We start from the raw sequence: 20,834 nt of genomic DNA, 5'->3' as shown, positions 1-20,834 counted from the left end.
AGTTGGGTTCCCTGCTGTGCTCTTTCCTTGCTTTGGGGCACATGTTCCATGGGCCTTTTGGCCCTTCCTGGCTCCTGTCACGGGCTCTCCAGAGCCACAACGCTCCCGTCAGAGGTGCCTGTGAACAGCGCATCCTCTGCCCACCCCTCCCCGGCTGGTTATGCGCACACTCTCCTCCTCTTCGGGTCAGGTCGCAGGGCATCACCGGTGATCCCTCCCAGCTGTGACTAATGGCTCCCCCGCATTCCCCCAGTCAGGCTGTGGCATCATGCTTGACACTGCCATTTTGTCTGACAAGCTTCATTGGGCCTCTGCATTAGACCTTCCCATCCCACCCAGCGGCTGTGACGTTCCTTCCTCCAGCTGATCCCTTTCCTCCCCGCATCTTCTGCTGCTTCTGTTCCTGGATTCTGGATTTCTTTTGGATACCCACCGCTAAGAGGTCTTTGCTGCCTTCCCTGTGCTCTGGATCCCTTCAGAAACCTGCCTACTCTCCCCCAGACTGAGCTCCCTGCTCCCTCCATCACACGGCAGGGAAAGCTGGCCTCAGCTAGCATCGGTTGCTGTGGGTCAGTAGCATGTAACTTTGAGCCTGCTCCTCGCTGCTGGGGAGAGGAGAAATGTATAGAGGGCCTGGGGTGGGGGGGAAATCACCTCGCCTGTGCGAAGGGCTGTGAGCGGTGTCTCCTCCACATGCCGAGACCAGGGTTGTGTCCCCACATTGACACCCCCCGCACTCCCTCTCCAAACTCCCAAACCTGCTGTCTCTTGGGGGTTCCAGGCCCTAGGGGGAGAGATCCATAGGGAACCTTAGGAGCTGGAAACTAGTGTTTGAGAAGAGCCTGCCCTGCTCTGGGGAGGTGAGGCGCTTGAGAACTTCGCTGCTCAGCTGCAGAAATTCCAGCCTCTCCCATTTCCTCTCCCCCCTCCTTCCCCCCCCTGAAAAAATCCACCCTTGGGGCTAAACTAGCCCAGGTGAGCACGCCAGGCTGCCCAGGATAGCCGTGGAGTGGGGGAGGGGGAGAGCTGCTGGCTGATGTGTTAAACCCTGGCTCTTTTATAAGCAGAGACGGGTGGCTGGGCTGAGAGCTTGGCTGGGGGAGTGGGTGTGAAGCTGCTGCCTGGCTCCTTCCCCGCCTCTGAACGCGAGCTCTGTGAACAGCCAAGAGCTGGCGGGCACGATTTGTATCTCCAGAGGAGAGCGCTGGGCAGTGACGCAGGCTGGGTGAAAACGATGCCGTCAGCACAAAATGCACCCAGAGTCTGGTGGCAGCTGGGCTGGAGCCTTCCAGCTCGTGGGGCAGGGGTAGAGCACACTGCCTGCGTTTGGCACTTGGAGACCAAGTCAGGAGGCACATTGGAAATGGCCAAAATTGCTGTTCCCCAGAAGGGCAGCATTGAACAATGGTGAGAGAACAGCACTGGGTGCAAGGATCCTGGGGCCTTGAGGAGGAGCCGCTTCTCCCTCTGTGCATTGGTTTCCACGCTGCAGAGGGGGGATGATTACACTTGCCCCCCCACATAGGGACACTGCCAGGTTGGGTAAAGGCTGGTAAATTTAAGTGCTTTGATGCTGCGCCAGCTCTGAGCGTTCTGGCAGTAAATTGCAGACTCCAAACTGGTACAGGGAGGGCGAGGAGCATTTCCTGGGCATCGACCCACAATCGAGAATCTGGTCCCCCTTGGGCAGCCCAGTGGCGCCTGGTTCTCGATCTGGAGCTGTGCACACAGCCCTTCTCCCAGGATGGCTCGGAGACATGCCCGTAGCCTGGGAACAGCCACTGGAATGGGGAGGGGTTGGTTCACCTGACCAGCATCTGATGGGCTGGCCCAGCTTGGACCGCCTCACGCAGAGGGGGCACTGGGAAGGAAGGGAGAGTGTGTCCTCCAGCACACTTCTCACGGCTCCGTCTTTTTCTGCTCCATCTCTCCCTGCTGGAGCCTGGCCACCCCAACAAGCAGAGAGACCTCCAGGCCTTAGCCTCCCATGCTGCTCCTGCGCCGCGGCGGCTGGCATCTCCGTGCTGTGCTTGCTCCTATGTTCCTAGGAGGAGGTGCAGCCGGATCAGAAGGCTGCAATCCTGGGGAGCGCACTGAGCTGCAGCTCAGATGACGCCACCGGGTCTGAGTGCTGCTGTTGCCTGGGTGACGGAGCCGCCTCTTGGCACGGCCAGTTCCTGGGTGCCGCGCTGTGACACAGCATGGGAGGTGGTGTACGGGATGGGGTTGCATCTCGGTGCGGCTGGGTGCCATAGCAGGAAGAAACCATGTCTGGGTGCTGCTGGGTGCCAGGCCATGAGGGGGCCCCGTCTGGCCCTACTGGGTGCTGCATGGGAGCAGGGTGAGCAATGAAGCAGTGTCTGTGCTGGGCGCCGGGCTGTTATGTCACACGCCTGCATCTTGGCTCCGGTCTCTTCCTCCCTGCGGTGCAGCCCCCCCTCACAGCCCTTGTCTCAGTTCCCCTTTCCCTAGTATTTTTAGCCCTCAAGAGCAGCTGTCGTCGGGGCTGTGAGGAGCTGCTTGGAGGCTTCATACTGCCCTAAATCTGCCCTATAAATTAATAAAGACTTTTCTATTTTTGTGCGGCCACTGCCCTTTGTTTCCCATCTCGCTGGCTTCCAGAGCATTCGGGGGGCGGAGGGGAGTGTCCCGCAGCAGGCGGCATGAAGGGAACAGGGGAGTCTGTATTTCTGGGGCAGTTGGGGTTGTCGTGTCCTGTCCCCTCTGTAGCCTGGGGTTACCCTGCCGTTCCAGGGAAAGACATGTGCACTGAGCTTTGCCCCATTGAGGTCCCCAGAACCCTGGAAGAGGGAATTAGCTTGTATTTAACCTCGGGGTAATGCCACACCCCATTCCCTACGCTGCCCAAGAGCCCTACGCCTCTCTGCTCTCCATGTCAGTCTTGTGTGTGCACCTCGAGCCACGTGGGCTTGTGACACCCAGGCAGAGCTGTCTGAATCCACGTTTCCCCATCCGTCTCCACTTTATTTCCCAACAAAAACCATCTTTAAATTCTCAACTCATTTATTCAAAAAACTCCATTTAATTCAAGCCAAACAACGGAGAAGGGGGTGTTACCCGACTAATGCAGAGACACGGGAGCCAGGACTCCTGGATTCTGTTTCCAGCTTTGCCACCCACTCACTGTGTGACCATGGGCAAGTCTCTTAGCACCCTTCGTTTTACAAAGAGGGAAACTAAGGCTATCTCCTCACGTCCCAGAGCTGCTGTGAGAACTAGGGCTTGTCTACAGAGGGAAAGTGACTGATTTAGATGTAGTAGAATAACTATACATGGATTAAGGCCAGAAGAGACCATTCTGATCCTCTAGTCTGGCATGTGAAAGGTCAATGTCATTAACTCTCTAGCTACAGAGGAATAACTTCCTGCGTGGACACACTATTCTGGAATAATTTCTCTGCTCGCAGACAGTTCTCCTAGAGCCAGTCAATATTCCCAAGCGCAAAAGCCCGTAGTGAGTATTTGTAACCGTGTTTGGCGAGCGGCCGATGAAGGGGGGCGGGAGGGCAAAGTGTTGTTAAAGCACCTGTCTCAGTCCTGCTCCTTGGGCATGTGTGTGCCATGATCACAAGCTGCGAGGTAGCTGTGTGCATGTAACGCACTAGGGAAAGGAGCCAGGCTTTGGAGTGGTCTTAGCGGGACAGAGGGTGGCACTGCACAGTGTTGTTCTTGCCTGTAACGAGACACCCTGTTGGGATGATTGATGCAATGGGGAGGGGAAGGTCCTGTAAAGCTGGAGGGTCCAGTTCGGAGATTAGCTCTGAATGGCACCCGCCCAGCACTCTTCACCCTAGATCTTAAAGCAGCTTGCAGAGTCGTCTCTGTTTTATAGATGGGGGAAACTGACTCACAGAGGGGAAGTGATGCCTGAGGCTGCAGCGAGTGCCCCTCTGCCTTACTTGTCTGGAAGCTTCCTCTTCCCCTCTGATTGCGGTGCTCAGCAACTGACTTTTGTCTGGCTGCTCCCTGGGTGCTGCTGATTCTCTTTCTCTGGGCCCGGGCGGGTCTTTCTCCTCACTGCCTTTCTCTGGATAGTGGCATCTTCCTTGATGGTGATGGGTTTGTTGCCCCCTGGCGGCGAAATGTGGCTAGTGACCATACAGAGGTGCTTTGTTGGCTGTGGTTACTGAAGCTGATGTCCTCAGACTCCTAGAAATGTACAGCTGGGAGGGACCTCGCTAGGTCATCTAGTCCAGCCCCCTGCGCTCAGGCAGGGCTGAGTGTACCTAGAGCAGCCCTGACAGGTGTTTGTCTAAAGACCAGGCTTTGTCTAGACTCGCAGAGCTGTATTGAGTGCAGGCAAGCCCCAGGGACACACACACTCTCTAGCTGGGTTTGTAGGTTGCACCTATCGCTAGGGTATCTGAGTGTGGCAGAGTTCAGAACCCAGAAAGGCCAAGGGTCTAATATTTCTCCCACCCAGCTGCCACAGAGGGGGTTTTGATATTCTTCTCCCTCCTTCTTCCTGCCACAACCCTGTTATTAGGTGTATTCCAGGAGCCCCGTCATGTTAGGCACTGTATGTAATGAGAGAGACTCCCCGGCCCAAAGAGTTTACAATCTAGACAAGGCCGAGGGCTGGTCTACACTAGGAACTTACCTCAGCATTGCTATACGTCTCTAGGATGTGAAAAATCTGCATCCCGAGCGACCTAATTACCACCTCTCAGGGAGCTGGATTACCCCTCCCATCAGTGTAGGTAGGTAGTGTCTATGCTGAAATGCTACAGCAATGCAGCTGCAGCATATTAAGTGTTGCTGTCCCCAGACAAAGGGTGACGGGGGCAAGAGATGCACAGAAAAGAGCGACTCACCAGCAAGCCAGTGGCAGAGCTGAGTTTAGAACCCACCACCCCTGACTCACGGTCCAGTGCCCTAGCCACTGGTCCACACTGCCTCTCTGCCTTCAGTCCTGCTTGTTGCTTTTCCTAGCTGTGGCTGTGTGAATGCCCCAGAGAGTTCTGCACCTGGTTCTAAAGGCTGATCCCTGGGTTTCTCTCCAGGAAGATGGGAGCACAAGCAAATGTTGAGGGTTCTTTTTTTGCTTTAAAACTCCTCTGTTTGCACTTGCAAATTAGGCCCAGCCCTCGAGCTCCCGGGCAGGCAACTTGCCTGCTGCCCCTCTTTGTGGCAAAGTTCCTGGCATGCTGTGGCCAGCTGTGGGAGTTGGCATGAATCCTGGAGTCGAGCATTTCAAAGCCACTGCCTCTAAGTGCTTCAAAAATATGAAACGGCGAGAGGGGTGTGTGCGCATGTCGTTAATTAGCAGGATTCATATTAAAGTAGATCCTTAAAACTCTAAATTTCTGTGCCCGTTGTAGCCTGGGAATGAGATTTCAGAGAGGGGCTTGTCTTCCCTTCCTCCCTGCTCCAGGGCCCTTGGCAGTGTTAAGTCAATATGGCTGCCGCTTGGCACCCACGCTTCGCCCACCCTGACGCTACGGCTCTGAGCGAGAAAGGCTCGTTTGATGCTTTGGCCAATGACATCATGCGTCTCCAGGGGTCAAGACGGCAAGAACAAAGCGAGGATTGTTACGAGTCCCACGCAGCAGGGGACTTATCCCAGCATGGGGCCTCTCTCAGCCCGATGCAGAGTCAGGACCCCCTGAAGGGCTGCCCGCTCACTCTGGTTTAGGGAGAAATCCCACATGGTGAGGAGTCCCTGTCTGGTGCATGCTGGGTAGCGGAGGCTTTTGAATCTCCTGGTCCAGTGGCCTCTCTTCCTTAGCTCTGCATTGGCTCGGTGCAGTAGAATACAGCAAGCCAGTGTCCAGCCCAGGAGCTGATTTAGTCTAAGGTGATGCCCCAGCTGTTGCTGTCCATGGCATTGTGAACCGCAGTCACCTCATCTCTCAGGCACGAAGCCGCATTTCCATGTGCGTCCCGTTTCACCCGGGAAGCTCGGTGGCTCCACGCGCTCGAGATGCCAATTGCTCTGCTGTTTGATTGTCAGTAGCACCTGGCGTCTGGCCCCAGGGCCAATGCACCTGCCGCAGTGGGGAGCTCTCCTCCCAGCTGTCTGGGGGATGAAGCAGATGCCTGCTAGCACCACATTTATTTATAGCAGGTTCTAGCTCTACTGTGCCGGGGACCTCCCCCTGGATGAGCGGCAGACATGCTGCAGAGACACTAAGTATAGCCACCGGGGGCAGAGGGACGGGTGTCCCGGGTGGGAAGGGGAGAAGCAGCTGGCAAGCCTGTTGTGCCTTCTGGTCAGGTGGCCTTCAGCCAACGACAGGGCAAGCTTGATCTACGCTCTGGATTCAGAGATGCGAAAGGAGGGCAGGTGCCATTGGATACGCACCGGCAGAGGAGGGAAGGGGAAGTTGCCCCAACAGCCAGTGTGGGAGTTCAAGGTGAGGCAGCATACTGGCTCCCTGCGGCTCAGCTCCCCATCTGTACAATGTGGGGAATAGAAGTGCCCTGCCTCCCAGGGCTGTGTGAGGGGAAACGCATCAAAGATCCGAGGTGCTCAGATACAGCAGTGATGGGGGGCCAGATAAGCACCTAGCCAGCGGCTGACACCTGAAACACCGGTCTCCCTGGCCCCATCTCAGGAGATCCCCCGTTATTGGGGATTTCAAGCTATTGAGGCCGCAGCAGCCCCTTCCCACTCGCGACCCACGCAGCTGTGTCTCCAGCTTCAGCCTCAAGCACTAGTGGCTCCGGAGTCTCCCAGGACAAAGAGAGGAGGGCCACCAGGACTAGGTAGTCTGAGGTTAAAAATGAAGCAGCGGAGCTGGGGGACCCCTCCCCTCCTCCCCGCATGGCTGCCTCTAGGCATCATAAAGAAGACTGGCCCATGGTTTTGCTTTCCATTTGGGAGCTAGGAGTTGAGGCACCTGGATTCTATTTCCTGTTGTGCGATTGGTCATGCAGAGGATGTCAGTCGGACTAGTGCGTGACTCAGTTTCCCTGTCTGTAAGATGGGGGCGGGGGTAATGGCATTGATCTATGATAGCCCAACCCCCTTGCTGGGGTATTGTGAGCTTTGGTTATTGGATCTATGGGGCGCCTCTTTGGTGCAGAGGTGGCAGTCAGTGTGGTGGGGGGAGGCTCAGGAGACTGGGAAGTTCTCGCCTAAGGGAGGTTTGCTCTGTGGATTCACCCTCCTCTTCCCAGTAGGCTTTGGGGGAGGGGTTATAGGGAGTTGCCTCCTCCCCTGATGGATCAGCCCCATCCCTCCCGCCCCCCCTCTAGTTCCTGCAGCTGTTTCTTCTATTACGAGGAGCGGATTTTTCTCCATCTGTATTTGGCAAGCGCTGGCCTCAGGCTTGCCAGAGCACAGCTGACGTCACTGTCCCCTCGGCCTCCTCCAGCCAGGCTGCAGGGTGCGTTTCTAGCTGAGGTTGAGCCCGAGGGCCGGGTACCCTGGAGCTCTAAGGGTGTGATGCCTGTAGCATCTCTCACATGCACAGATCTCTGGGGGTGGGGGAAGGGATCCTGAGTTGGCTGCCCCTTCTTCCCTTCCCCCCCCCCCCGCCAACCTGTTTGGTTTCAACCCCTGCACAGTTGACACCCAGCAAGCCGGAGTCTCGGGATGCCGCTGCCTGCTGGGCTTTGCAGCGGCAGGGTCCGTATGGGGATGTCTGGGAGTGTGAGGGGTCAGGTGGGCGTCCCAGAGCATGGAGTCAGAGTGTAAGAGGCTGGGAGAAGGATCTTTATAGGAACCAATCGGTTTGTGTGACCGTTCCCGCACCTGCTGAGTCTCCCAGAGTTCTTTGTCGAAGGAATCTCTCTAAGAGATCCCCATGCCCCACCAGCACCTTCATACGCACCCCAGTATAATCTCAGCCCACTGCTGTGGTTTCTGAGGGCCACGTGGCCAGAGCACTCGCCCCAGGCCAAATCGCTGGGCCATCCTTGCTCTTGGGGCTTACGAGGGAAAACCCTCTCTGCTCTGGTCTGTCCTTTCCTTTCTTCTGTAGTGCATCAAGCATCCTCTAAGAGCACCTGCTGCTTCTCCGCACACATGTGCCTGTGCGCCAGTCTGTGAAAGTGGAGAGGCAGTGGGTGGAGGAAGATACCATTGGACAAAGTGATCTCAGAGCTCAAAGAATTCCAAGTGCCAGCAAGGAGCGATCTCTCTAGCATGGGTCAGGACTAGCTAGACTAGTGTTAACAGTGGTTCAGGCAGGAGGTTGGAAGGAGGTGGCTCTTTCTCCCCATTGTGCTGAGTGGACAATGGTGGGATCAAGGTGTAAGATGGCGGCTGTAGTTCTGGCTGCTACGAGCAAGGGGTAGTCTCTCATTTTACCTGTGCAGGAGCTGATGGCTCCCTCCAGCCGGGAGCTCTGGTCTGCTGGGGGTGAGTATCTGCCCCGACATGTGAGGGGCCCTGCCAGGCCTGTGCGGGTTTGGGACTGGACTGAGCTGATTGTGAGGGAGGGTTCTCCCATGCTGCGGGGGCGGGGGGGTGGGTGGGGTGGGGGGGGGGTGCTACTTAGTGATGGGAGGGTAACATTAATGTGGCTGGACTGGGGGCATGAGTTTCCAATCCCCTGTCCAGCCCCACCCCACCTTCAGGCTCCAGCTGCCTGTTTACAAGTGGCTTGCTGCAGCCCCAAAGCAAAGGGAGATCCTAGCTCTAGTCCCCAGATCCAGCCTCAGCCCCTCTCCATGGGGGTGCGTTACCTCTCCCCTCACTGAGCCCTTCCCCAGGAAGGGGCGCAGTTGCCTCCCTTTGTTCTAATGGCCCATGTGGTGCTGTCATTAACATCTCTCCCCCGCACTTCAGCGCTAACTGCAGTGCCCTGGGGAGCCCTTTCCAATTACACTGAAATCCTGCACCAATGGAGCCCGGCTCACTTCAGGTTAAGGAGGTTTGAAGAGGGAGGAGGGTGCTGGTGAGCTGAGATGCAGCAAGATTCATAGTCCCAGATTCCAAGACCAGAAGGAACCATCTAGTCTGACCTGTACAGCGCGGACCAGAAACCTGCCCCACAATAATCCCTAGAGCAGGGTTTTAGCAGAACAGCCAGTCTTGATTTAAAAATTGTCAGGGGTGGAAAATCCACCGTGACCCTTGATAAATTGTTCCAGTGGTTAATGACTCTCACTGTTAAAAACTTGCACCTTATTTCTAGTCTGAATTTGTCTAGCTTCAGTTTCCAGCCATAGGATCATGTTAGACCTTTCTCTGCTAGATGGAAGAGCCCTTTGTTTAAATATTAGTTCCCATGTAGATACTTAGTCTGTAATGAAGTCACCCCTTAACCTCTTTGTTAAGCTAAACAGATTGCGCTCCTTGAGTCTTGCTGCGAGGCAGGTTTTCTATTCCTTTCATCATTCCCGTGGCTCTTCTCTGACCCCCTCTGCCATTTATCACCATCCTTCTTGAATTGTGGGCACCAGAACCGGACAGAGTATCCCAGCAGCAGTCGCACCACAGTGCCAAGTCCAGAGGGAAAATAACCTCTCTGTTGCTTCCCAAGATTCTCTGTTTACACATCCCAGGATTGCAGTCGCCCCTTTGGTCAACGCGTTGCACTGGGAGCTCATTTCAGCCGATTATCCACCACGACCCCCAAATTGTAGTCGCTGCTTCCCAGGGATAGAGCCCCCTCCCCCCAGTGATCCCCCCGGGAGTAGTTCCAGAGCTCTCCTGCCATGAGGGCATCCACTGCAAATCCAAGGAGTGGAGAGTCAGAGCCACAAAGCCTTGAGCCACGTCGGTTACAGCAGTCGCTCCCTGAGCATGTGCGTAGGGCTGGATAGACAGAGCTGCCATCATTTATTAGAATTTATTATTTGTGTTACTGCAGCACCCAGGAGCCCTAGTCATGGACTAGCCCCCTGTTGTGCTAGGCGCTGTACATCACAAAACAAAAAGACAGTCCCTGCCCTATAAAGCTGATAATCATTTCTTTGTGGGAAAACTAGCGTTCCCCACCATCCCCAACTCAACTCACCTAGATCCATAGGTGCCGACTTCCTCTCGACCCAGGGGGTGCTCGACCCCCCACCTCCACCTCAGACCCTGCCCCCACCCTGGCCCTGCCTCTTTCCACCCCCCGCTCCACCCCCTCCCTGCCTCTTTCCTCCCCTGAGCACACCCTGTCCCTGCTCCTTCCCAGCACTTCCTGCACACCTGACAGCTGTTCTGTGGTGTGCAGGAGGCGCTGGGAGGGAGGGGGAGGAATTGATCAGTGGGGCCACAAGCAGGAGGCGCTGGGGGCAAGGGGGGAGCCGGCTGCGGGTGATGCTAAGCACCCGCTAATTTTTTTTCTGGAGCACTCACGGAGTTGGCACCTATGCCTAGATCTCACAAAAAGCCAGATAGATTTTGACTCAAACTTCCCAAGACCGTTCCCCCTCAGTCAGAGACCAGACCTGGAACATTTCAGCCCGAAAGATGAGAATTTGGGTTAGTTATGAGTGACTGAGAAAGGGGAGTTACAATGGAAACTCTCTCAGGCAACCTTCATGCTCCAGCTATAGCTGCGAGGGAGGGAAATACCAATAATTTGCCACTCTGGGGGAGGGAAGGAAAATTTCCCAACAGATAGAGTGCCAGGGGTTCCCCCAGCTGGAATGGAGCACCCCTTGCACTTGAGGGTGGAGTAAGACTATGTGGGTAGAACTCAGAAGAAACTTCTGCTTGGGCTTTGTTGGCCTATTTCAGCTTCCACCTGGCTGGCTCAGTCAGCAGAGCATGAGACTCACACTCAGGCTGCTGGGTTCGAGCCCTGCGTTGAGTGAGCAGTACAGGCAGTGTGGCCTAGTGGGGAGAGAGCTGGACTGGGACTCAGGAGACCTGGGTTCTGTTTCTGGCTCTGCCACTGGCCTGCTGGGTGACTTCAGGCAAATCACTTCAGCGCCCCGTGCCCTCGTGTGCCAAATGAAGCTGACCTCTTCTGTGAGGTGTTCTGAGACCTACTGAGGGGCAAGCGCTGTACAAGAATAGGTGGTGGTATTCTCTGCCCTGTTGCCTTCTTCTCTGCAACAAATGGAGGAGGAGAAAAGGATCCCACCCCCGGAGCTTGTTGAAATATTGGCCTCCTACAGGCTGCTTGAACTGACTGTGTCTGCGGCAGTGATGCTGGCGTGGGAGCACACAGGCTTATGTGTGCGCTCTTCCACCCCCACCAAGTGATTGGGGAACGCAGACCTGCTCTTTGCCAAGAGACCTTTCTGCAGGCTCCTTCTCCCAGCTCCCCTGGCCAGAAGAGCTGCACACCCCCATGCTGCCGGAGGCCCCCCACCAGCTTTCACTTCGGCAGGCTGTAGCGTGAACCCTTGAACTGTGTGTATTTGGGTTGCCTTCCCCTGTGATCTTTACAAACCCCGCTGCCCTGCTTCCACGCCATCTGTGAGTCTGCTTCCCCTCTGACACCTCTGTTAAACACTCACGCCTGCAGAGGCTGAAGCCCACTGCAGCACTCCTAGCCGTTAGCCACCCTCATTATGCTTGTCTTCCTTGTCTGCCAGCAGAGGCTGCTTCCTCTGTGCTCTGGGTCCTGCTCCCGGTGGAAGCCCCTTCCCATCCTGCTGATCAATGGCCAAATGGACGCAGTCAAGCCAGGAGAATGGGCAGATGAGGCTCTGTCAGTCCTTCCGCCCCAGTTCAGTGTCCTCCAGGGGCTGCCTCCAAACTGGAAATGGATTAGCCCCCAGAGAGTAAACACCACGGGCTGTATTCTCAGCTTGGGTACATCACCGGAGCTCCCCGTTTGCAGCAGCTGTGGATCTGGCCCTCGGCATTAGCCTGAGTCATTAAAGGTTAAAGCAGAGCCGTTGGCATCACCTGAACCAAAAGGAAAAGGCTCAGAAGTGTTCGTAAAGTGTCGCTGCCGGGTGTAAAATCATATTTAAGAAACCTAGTGTGCTCTGTCCCCGGCAACGCCGGAGATGGGTTAAACGGAACGAAAGGGTTTAAAACATTTAATGAGCAGTTCATCACTTACGCTGCTTTAGTCTTTGCCCTTGAGTCATTCCAAGCAGAGACATCCAGCTGGTCAGTTTCACACTTCCCGGTTCTGTGCACTAGCTGAGTGCTGCAGGGTTTGGGGTGATGGTGATGACTTATTAGCACTGTAGCACCTCGAGGCAATAATGAGATCGGGGCCCCACCTAGGCTGGGTGCTGTACAGACACCTAGTAAGAGACAGTCCTTGCCTTGATGAGCTTGCAATCTAAATAGACAAGTCAAAGGATGGGAGAAAGGAGGGTTGATCTCCATCTTTGCGGACCTTGTAAGAATTGAGTAAACGCCTCTGTTTTTATTTTGGTTTGGTTTGTGTCTTGTTAATAATGAAAATATTTCTACTTATCAGTTCTAGCAGGGATCACAGGGGTGGGACTCGGAGTTCTGGGACTTGCTATGAAAAGTCCTGGACTGGTTCCAAATAGCACTGCTACTTCTGAGGAACCAGTGACAGTTTAAGCTCTGATACCTAGTGAATCCTCCCCCCGCACCCCCAAAATCTGGGATTCTTATCTTTTCAGTGGTACAGCCCTTGCAGTACTGTAAGACGTGAGATCTTAAAATGATCTCTGGGTTATCTTCTTGTCTGTTATTTCTCCTCCAGTTCAATTCCAGCTTGAATTTGGGAACTGTTATCTAGGGAACAGATAGCACTAGAAACTGGTGTTTTATATCACCTGAAAGCAGCTGGGATTCATAGCTTTCAAATGGTATTAAATTCCAATCTCCAACACAAGTGGTCACAAGATACTAGCTGCCAAAATGATGCCAGCTTTGAAGTGGGAGTTGGCGAAGCAAGATGGCAGCCGGAAGGACGTGATTTTAAAAGTAGAATGGTCCCCCTTTGTCACGCCCCAGATCTGCTCTCGGTGTGAACTCAGAATCACCCTTTGCTGACTTGAGTGACAAATGACGCTGGTGTTGAGCGTAGAGCGGACGCAGCAGCGGGAGAGGGAGCTGGATTCTATGCTGGCTCCAGAATTCTCTTCTGTTGCAGAATTTTGGATTCTGTTGCATCGGCTGCAACATTGTTCACTAAATGCCAGTTGTAGAATCTGGATCCTTGGTGGCGCATGAGCCTGGAAGATGCCAGCCTGACCCAAGTTGAGTGTGGGGGGCTGGCACTTAGAAGGAACTGAGCTGTTCGGTTAGAGAAACCAGCCCTCGAATCACAAAAAGGAATTATCACAGTCGCTCATCAGCGTGTAATGAAGCTTTAATAAATTAAGGTAATGCCCAGGTTTCCAGCACTCAGTATCATCCTCTCTCTGTGCTTCAGAGACCCATCTGGAAAACGAGGATAATGCTTTTCTTCCGCTGTGTATCTGTGATGTCTGTTTGCACTGTGAGCTCTTTGGGCAGGGATTGTCTCTTGTGTTATGTTTGTACAGTGCCTCGCACCATTGCATCTTGAGCAGTTAATCAAGCTGCTACCAACATACAAATAAATACATTTAACAATGGTGACCTGTTAGGAATCAGTACATGTGGTTTTAGGACAGTGAACTTTTCCAGTGGCTGGTCATGAGTTAAAAAGAAATGTGATCTCTGGGGTTTTAGAAAAGCTTTAATAAATATTAATTAGCCAGACTTTGCTTAGGTGAAGATCCCTGGTTAAGGTATGAAAAGTGCCCTGTCCCACTCTTGCTTAGATATCAAACAAACTGTGGTGATTGTGAAAGCCTAGACTGGTGAAACTGAATTCAACCAGACTTTGTTCTTCCTCTTGGGATGGAGAACTGGCCTGGGTGACTGCAGCCCAAAGCATTGAATGGAAAGCCCTGCTACACTCTCTGTTTTAATACTTATCGGAGCCCATCCTGATCTTTAATAGGTTTGTCCTTGCAACATCCCCATGGGGAAGGGCCATTGAGCAGATGGGGAACTGACAGATAGAGACTAAGAGATTTTCCCAAGATCACACAAGAAGTCTGTGGCAGAGCAGTGACTTGAACCTAGGTCTCCTAGGCGACTGTTCTAATCACTGGACCATCATTCCCCTCTCTCTTCCACTTGGTGTTGGAATGAATGAGCATCTGACCAGAACAATAGGGTGTTTCAAGTCTTCTGTTCTTTCCTTTCCCCATCCTTTGCTGGCTGGTAGCGGACTCTAGCTGCACCTCCGTAGAGATGTTGCTCTGCAAAGTTTGTGGAATCCCACTTCTCCTCACCAAGGGTGCAGCGACTTACAGGATTCCTCTCTCTGGCTTTCGCCGGGATCTGTTCTTGCCGAGCCTCAGTGCTTCCCAAAGGGGCTGATCTGTAAACAGGAACTCCATTCTGGGCGCTATAAAACAAAGTGTACGTCGGGGGAGAGTCCAGAAGCAGTCACTGCATTTCCAAAGCAAATGTCTCCTTTCTTTTTTTTTAAGCCAAATGGCAACCTCACATAGGCTGGCTTACGGCATCCCTGAATTGGGCAGGAAGGGGGAGTTTGGGACATACCGGACAGAGATGTTAGTATAGACATATAGCCCTGGTAGGCAGGCATGGTGAGAAAAGGAGCATAGGAAACTGACCTGATATTTCGTGAAGGCAGCACGGTCTAGTGGTTAGAGCAGGAGGGACTAGGAGTCAGGGCTCCTGGGTTCTGTTCCTGGCTTTGTGAGGGAAGTGGGATCTAGTGGTTAGAGCACCAGCAGGGTGGGAGATGGGATTTGGGAGTCAGGACTCCTGGGTTCTATCCTGCATTGGTCTAATGAATGAGACACTGGTCTGTTGCTCGGGAGACCAGGGCTGTGCCACTGAGCGGTGTGGGCAGGCCACTTCCCCTTTCTACCTGTCTCTTCTTGTGTGTCCGTACGGTGCCTGGCACCGAGGGGCGCTGATCTCAATCGGGGAGTCTGTAGGTACTGCTGCAACGTGAACAATTGGCAATGGAATGGAAGGGGGTTACCTAACAGGTGTCATCTGTGGCTCTGTGAATTGGTGAACAGCTTAGAACAGCACATCCTCTGCAAATGCTGTTGAAAAACAAAACAGGCTGGCAACAAAGTTGCCATGAACCTAAGGTGGTTCTCAGCCTCCCAAGGCTGCCTGTGCCCTCAGTTTCCTTCATTCTAATAGAAGCCCTCCCTATCCCAGGCTGATGACTCTCAACCAGCCCCCTGCCGCTCTGGGTGCCAGATCTGGAGCAGGGCATGCAGAGAAATGTTCTCCGTTCTGGTCTCCAGTTACACACCTTTTAGTAACTGCCTGTGCCTCTTGCCTGCACAGGTACCTGTGTCAGCTGAGCCCTTAGCTAGTGAATAGCATTAATGTGTGTGGTACGCGTGTGTGTGAGCAGTTTCCTGATTGGAGCTGCTGACAGTGCATGAGGGGCTGTGCTTGGAGTTCAGCTCCGTTGATTGGCATGTGATGTGAGCCAAGGGGTGTTATGACCTAGTGGGTTGGGTAAGGAACTGGGAGGTTCTGAGTTCTGATCCCGACTCTGCCACTGACTCTGTGCCTCAGTTTCCCCTTGTGAACAATGGGGCTGATACCTCCTTGCCTTGCAGGAGCTGTGGGGCATGATTTGATGGCTGGATGATGCTTTAATGCTACATAAATGATAATCACTCAGCCACCCACACACCCAGGAAGTAATGGAATTGGCAAACAGCATGAAGGCTTGTACTGGGACTGAGATACTGTGCCAACAACCCCCACTCCTTCGACATAACTGAGCTGGGGGTTGGAGAGAGAGGTCCCCAGAACTGCCCTTCCCTGCTGTAATAACTTTCCCCGAGCAGGAACAGGGAGAAGGGGGCACACACAGCCAGTTTTATCCCTCCTCCCTTGGAAGGAAGAGCCAGCCTTTTGCTTCTGAAGGATCCAAGCCCACATGGTGGCTGGTTGGTGCTAATCAGCAGCACCAGTTGTATCACAGAGGATTGGCTACGCTTGTGTGTGTCCCCTCTGGGGCAGTGGTTCTCAATCTATTTACCATTGTGGGCCGCATCCAGTGCTACCTGTATGGCCCTGAGGATGTCACATGGGCCGTAGCTGTGTGCTGATTGGGCCGCAAGTGGGCCGCAGGTTGAGAACCACTGCTCTGGGGGAACCCAGGGATCCGTTACTGCCAGGAAGCAGGAGACGGGGCTGTGGGTACTGTGCTGCACTGGAAACAGTAGAACTAACTGCTGTTTACACCCAGCTACCTGCAAAATTACCGCCCAAGCTGCACCACTGGGGGCAACATCACTAAAAAGTCCCCCCCCCCGCGGGGTTTTCCCATAGCACTGACCGTGTTACTTTAAGGGATTGTCTACACTGCATTGTAAACCCGGGCTGAGACTCCAGTTTGAGCCCAAACCCCCTTCCCACTGTCCACACACAAATCTTTCTGACTCGGATCTGCAAGCACTCAGCACTTGGGTCCTAGGACCCGCCTGGGGGGTGGGGGCCAAGCTCAAGTCCTGCCCAAGCCCTATCATTTTGCAGTGTGGATGCAGGTCAAGTTGCAGATCCGAGTCAGAAGGTCTGCGTAGTGCAATACGGACGCGTTAGCACGGCTGCGAGACCTGGGTCCAGCAATTGTAAATGCAGAGCGGATGCTCACGCAGGGACTTGAGTGCCTTGGGTAAAATGCAGCGTGTGCATCCTCTCAGTGCACAAACCGGGAATGCCGATCACCGCCATCCGTGGAGGGGAGGGCTGTGAATTGGATTGTTGGCGCCTACAGAAGTGCTGAAGTTATGGGCTTGGTGCAGAAATTACCAGGCAAGGTTCTCTGGCCTGTGCCGTGCAGAAAAGTGAGGATCGCAGTAATCCCTTTAGCCTTCATAATATGGTTCAGTGACTAGGAACCTGTCAGCTGGAGGTGGCAGTTCACGGAGTGTTTGGATGATTTGAAATTTAATTGATGTATCTGGCTTGGTTAAAAAAAAAATCTTTTTGCTACTTCTGACCTCTTATGAGTGTGTAAGTGGTGTCCCCTTGTGGGGGGGTGTCCTTCCCCTTCCTGACCTGCCTTAAAGTGTGTTCTCTAGCCCTCTCCCAGTGCAGGGGCAGGGTACACTTTGCCCTGCTTTGGGGGAGAAATCTCGGGGTGGGGGGGCAGCTGTTCATCTCATTGGCCCAAGAGCTGAATGGGAAGTGAGTTAAGCCGAGCTGATTCCCCCTACTGTGTACTTTGGTCTTGGCTCCCCCCCTCGCCTCCCCCCAATGGATAGCCAGGGAGGTTGGGGACTGAAGTCCGTCCCTTTTTCCCCAGACCTGCAGCAGCTCAAAGTGGATGAAGCCAAAATCCTCACTCAGGTTTGGATCCTCCCCCCACCAGACAGAGTTGCTGCAACAGAGCTGGGCTGAGACAGGCCATGCCACGCCCCTTCCCAGAGCTCCCTCAGGCCAGCGATGGTCTGAAAGTCTGAGCCAGGGGACAGTGCTACTTCCCACAAACTTGCTCTTCCTCTCCCTGGCCTGGCTGAGACCTAGATGGGGGGGAGGGGGGCAGTGAAACGTGCATGATCCCCATCCTGTCTGTCCCCCTGCAGCACGCCAGGGAGTGGGGAGAAACCCCCACCAGGCTGTTTGTGCTCTAGAGAAGAACCCGGTTTGTTTCACAGCTAGCACACGAGGGAGGCCTCTTCCCAGCAGCAGCAGCAGCTCGCTTGGGTGCAAACTGGGCCTCTGCATTTCTGAATGGCGCTCAGCAGCCTCATCCGCCTACCCCAACCACTTCCTGTTTGTTCTGTCAAATCACCCTGGTGCCCTGGGGTCCTCACAGCATCGCAGCCGAGCAGCACAGAGACGGGTGGGGGGAGGGCTTGGTGCTAGTGGCTGGCTTCCAAGACTTCAGCTGCCTGCATGAAGCTACGGCTTCTGCCCTTGCTTCCCCCCAGTGTCACCGCAGTGGGAGAAGCTGAAAAATCCACTCACCTGCTCCCTGGCAGGGAGCAAGGTGCGTTCCTGGCACGTGTGGAGAAGAGGGAGGCAGGGCTCAAGCCACCCATTCCTACAGAGCTTAACCAGCCCTTCTTGATCTTTGCCACGGTCAGAATCTGTCGATGCAGCCCTGCCCTTTCAGCAAGAGGTAGAAGTGTGTAATGGACATGCCTGATCAGTTTCAGGGCTGCTGTCCCATCCCTGGGGGAAGCAGTGGAAGAATTGTGTCAGTTTCACTCTGCTGCAGCTCCTAGGTGCAGAGACAGGGCCTAGAGCTGTTCGCACTGGGAAGGACTCATGAAACAAGGGCAGAATAGCGCTCCCCACAGGGCATGCAGGAGGCAGTGTCAGGGTAGGACAGCAGAAAGGTGCTGTGCATACAGCAGTCAGGGCTATGGGTGTGAGATGGCTGGGGGAAGGGAGAGAGTACAAGGTCCTTCTTTCTAATAACCCAGGAGCCAGAGGGTCAGGCCTTTGGATTCATCAGATGCCTGCTAGGCAGAGGCTGATCCAAACAAGGAGCTCCCCATGCAGGGTGTGTAGACACCACCTTCCTGGCAGCTGGAGGGTGGGGACTGGCCTTTTCCGCCAGGGTGGTGTTCTGGAACCTCCCTGGGGACGCCACTCCCATCTCGCCTCGGAGTAATAGATGTCTGGCAACATTTTTCGAGCTCTGTTTTGTGTGTTGAAGAATAAGATGGATATTCCTGGGGTGGGCGGGGGCCTCTGGAGCTGCCCGTGGGGCTGGGTGCGTGACAGAGCTCATCATGGTTGTTCTCAACACCCTCTCTCATTCACTTCTCCAGGTCTCATGGTACCAAGTGACGTGTCCCTCCTGTGAGACTCGATCCCCAGACCCGCCTGAGACGATGTCAGGAATGCAGGTAACAGCCAGAGCCACTTGTGCTTTGGTGGGGGTCGGGGACAGGGAAAGGCCAGAGTTGCTTGTGGCCTGTGTGGGGTGGAAGGAGAGACAGGCGAAGGCTGGAGCCCTGTTTTGGCTGGCGGGGCCCATGTCTGGGGGTCAGGTGCAGGCCACTCCTTTCTGCAGCGCTCACTGGTTTCCGGAAGCCAGTGTAAATTGCTTGGCACCAGTATGCCTGCACACCCCAAGGGCACTAGCACAGCGTGTTCTGTTCTCCCAGCCTCAGGAGCTGAAGGGTTAAATCAGGACTTGTCCCCCTCCCCTTTGTGCCACCCATCCTGGGAATCCGCTATGGCACCTCCCCTGGCCCTGAAAGGGCCCCTGGGAGTTCTAAAGGCAAGCGATGGAGCCAGGGACAGCCCACAGCTAAGGGTGGCTGCCTGTATTAAACCAGCCCATAACCCCCACCCCTCCGCTAGCATGTCTTGCATGCTCACCGGGCATAGGATCCCACCTTTCCACCCCTGAGACCGTATCCAAGGTTTGGCTCTTTCTGGTGGTGGGAGCAGTGTACAATCAGCATCTGAGGCCCTGTTTGTCTGTCCCTCTGACAGGCCATTTGGCCGTCCGGTACGGAATGTATTGCCAAGTATAACTTCCATGGCACCGCCGAGCAGGACCTCCCGTTCAGCAAAGGGGACGTGCTCACCATCGTCGCCGTCACCAAGGTAACCTGCCCCGCTCTTCGCCTCGGGGGTGCTGGCGATTCACTGCCCTCCCTGGGGCGACCCCCAAAGTCAGCTGGAGGGATTGCGTCTCTGCAGCCCATCTTGGAGTGCCCTCATAGCGCTGGGTCTCGGCTTGCGGTCCAGGAAGGAGGGGCGGAATAGCCACCCCCCATCAGACACCCAGAGGAGGGTGTGGGCTGCTGGACGGAAAGTTTTGGGAACCCAAATAGTAGAAGGTGGGGGTTGGGGGGGGAGTAAATTTTCCTCTTAGAAAGTGATCCACAGATTGAAAAACTGGGAAACCCCCTTGCTGGCTCTGGGGTCACAGGGGGGCCCACTGCTGAGAGATGCGATGCCACCACTGCCCACTGGGTACGCTCATTATGCAGGAGCCCTGCCTGGATTCTCTCCCACAGGGGAGCAGAAGGGACTGGAAACCCGGCTGCCTTTTTAATTAACGTGATCGTTATTTAAACCTTTCCAAAATGTAAGTTGCTCAGGCGGGTCCCAGGGAGGCAGTCACATGGGTTAAAGTGAGACTCTGCCAGGAGCCTCGCCCATGCACACAGATGCCCTGCGTTTGGTTCAAGAGATGGCCGGGCCGTAGTGTTTAGACCCACTATAGGCAAGGCACGTGAGAGTCTGTGAACTGAGTGGTGATACCCAGAGACCAGGGGTTGGTCTGCAGTTAATGGCAGTCAGGTGGTAAATCTGATGGGGCCTTTTTCATGAGGGAAGGTGGGGCTGACCAGTGCCTGCTGCCCCCCACCTGGGCTCCTATAGTCAATGGTGGAGCTATGGCCTGGCCAGCATGTCCCTTGCAGGCAGACGTTAGGTCGACCCAGCGACGTCACTCAAGGGTGTGAAAAATCCACACCCTGAATGACATAGTGAAGCCGACCTAACCCCCGGTGCAGGCAGCGCTACATCGAGGGAAGAACTCTTCCATTGGCTTAGCTGCTGCCTCTCAGGGAGGTGGCTTACATCCCCCTCCGTCGGCGTAGGCTGTGTCTACACTGAAGTGCAGCCATGCCGCTGTCGCGTTTCCCAAGCGCCGAGCTCTAGGCTGGCGGGATGGCAGTCTGGCCATGAGCTGATCAGGCAGTGAGCAGGCAGCGCTGGTCCCAGTGCCCAGGATGGGTGCTTTGTTGCATAGGCCCAGGCCTTTTCTGGGCTTGTCTCATCAGCTAAACAGGGTTGGGCTGGGTGAGTGCTCGGGTGGGGGACCTCCAGGAAAACCAGAGGTGCTGCAGGCAGTGACGCAGGCATTCAGTCGGAGCGGAGGTGCTTCTCTTCTTGCGTCAGTGGGACACCAGTGCCTTGAAGTGCTCAGAGGTGCTGGGCTATTAACAGTGCCTTGCTACAGATGGGATGAAAAGCTGACGCACTAAACGCTGCAGCTTATTCGAGGTGCCAGAGCATTTCTTTT

At 54.8% G+C, this 20,834-nt stretch overlaps 1 protein-coding gene across 1 annotated transcript in view; it reads left to right on the top strand.

The window, feature by feature from the left end:
- CSK (C-terminal Src kinase) overlaps window positions 1-20,834 on the top strand; it is a 62,106-nt gene that overhangs the window by 29,270 nt on the left and 12,002 nt on the right. The window contains exons 2-3 of the mRNA XM_054042647.1: window positions 18,619-18,696; window positions 19,292-19,405. Of these exons, the coding sequence (XP_053898622.1) occupies window positions 18,682-18,696; window positions 19,292-19,405 (129 nt within the window). The 5' untranslated portion in view covers window positions 18,619-18,681. The remainder of the gene's footprint in view (window positions 1-18,618; window positions 18,697-19,291; window positions 19,406-20,834) is intronic.

This window comes from Malaclemys terrapin, chromosome 10 (genome assembly GCF_027887155.1).
Source record: "Malaclemys terrapin pileata isolate rMalTer1 chromosome 10, rMalTer1.hap1, whole genome shotgun sequence".
Taxonomy (NCBI): domain Eukaryota; kingdom Metazoa; phylum Chordata; order Testudines; family Emydidae; genus Malaclemys; species Malaclemys terrapin.
The sequence above is the reverse complement of the archived record's forward strand: the minus strand, read 5'-3'. Positions and strand labels throughout refer to the sequence as shown.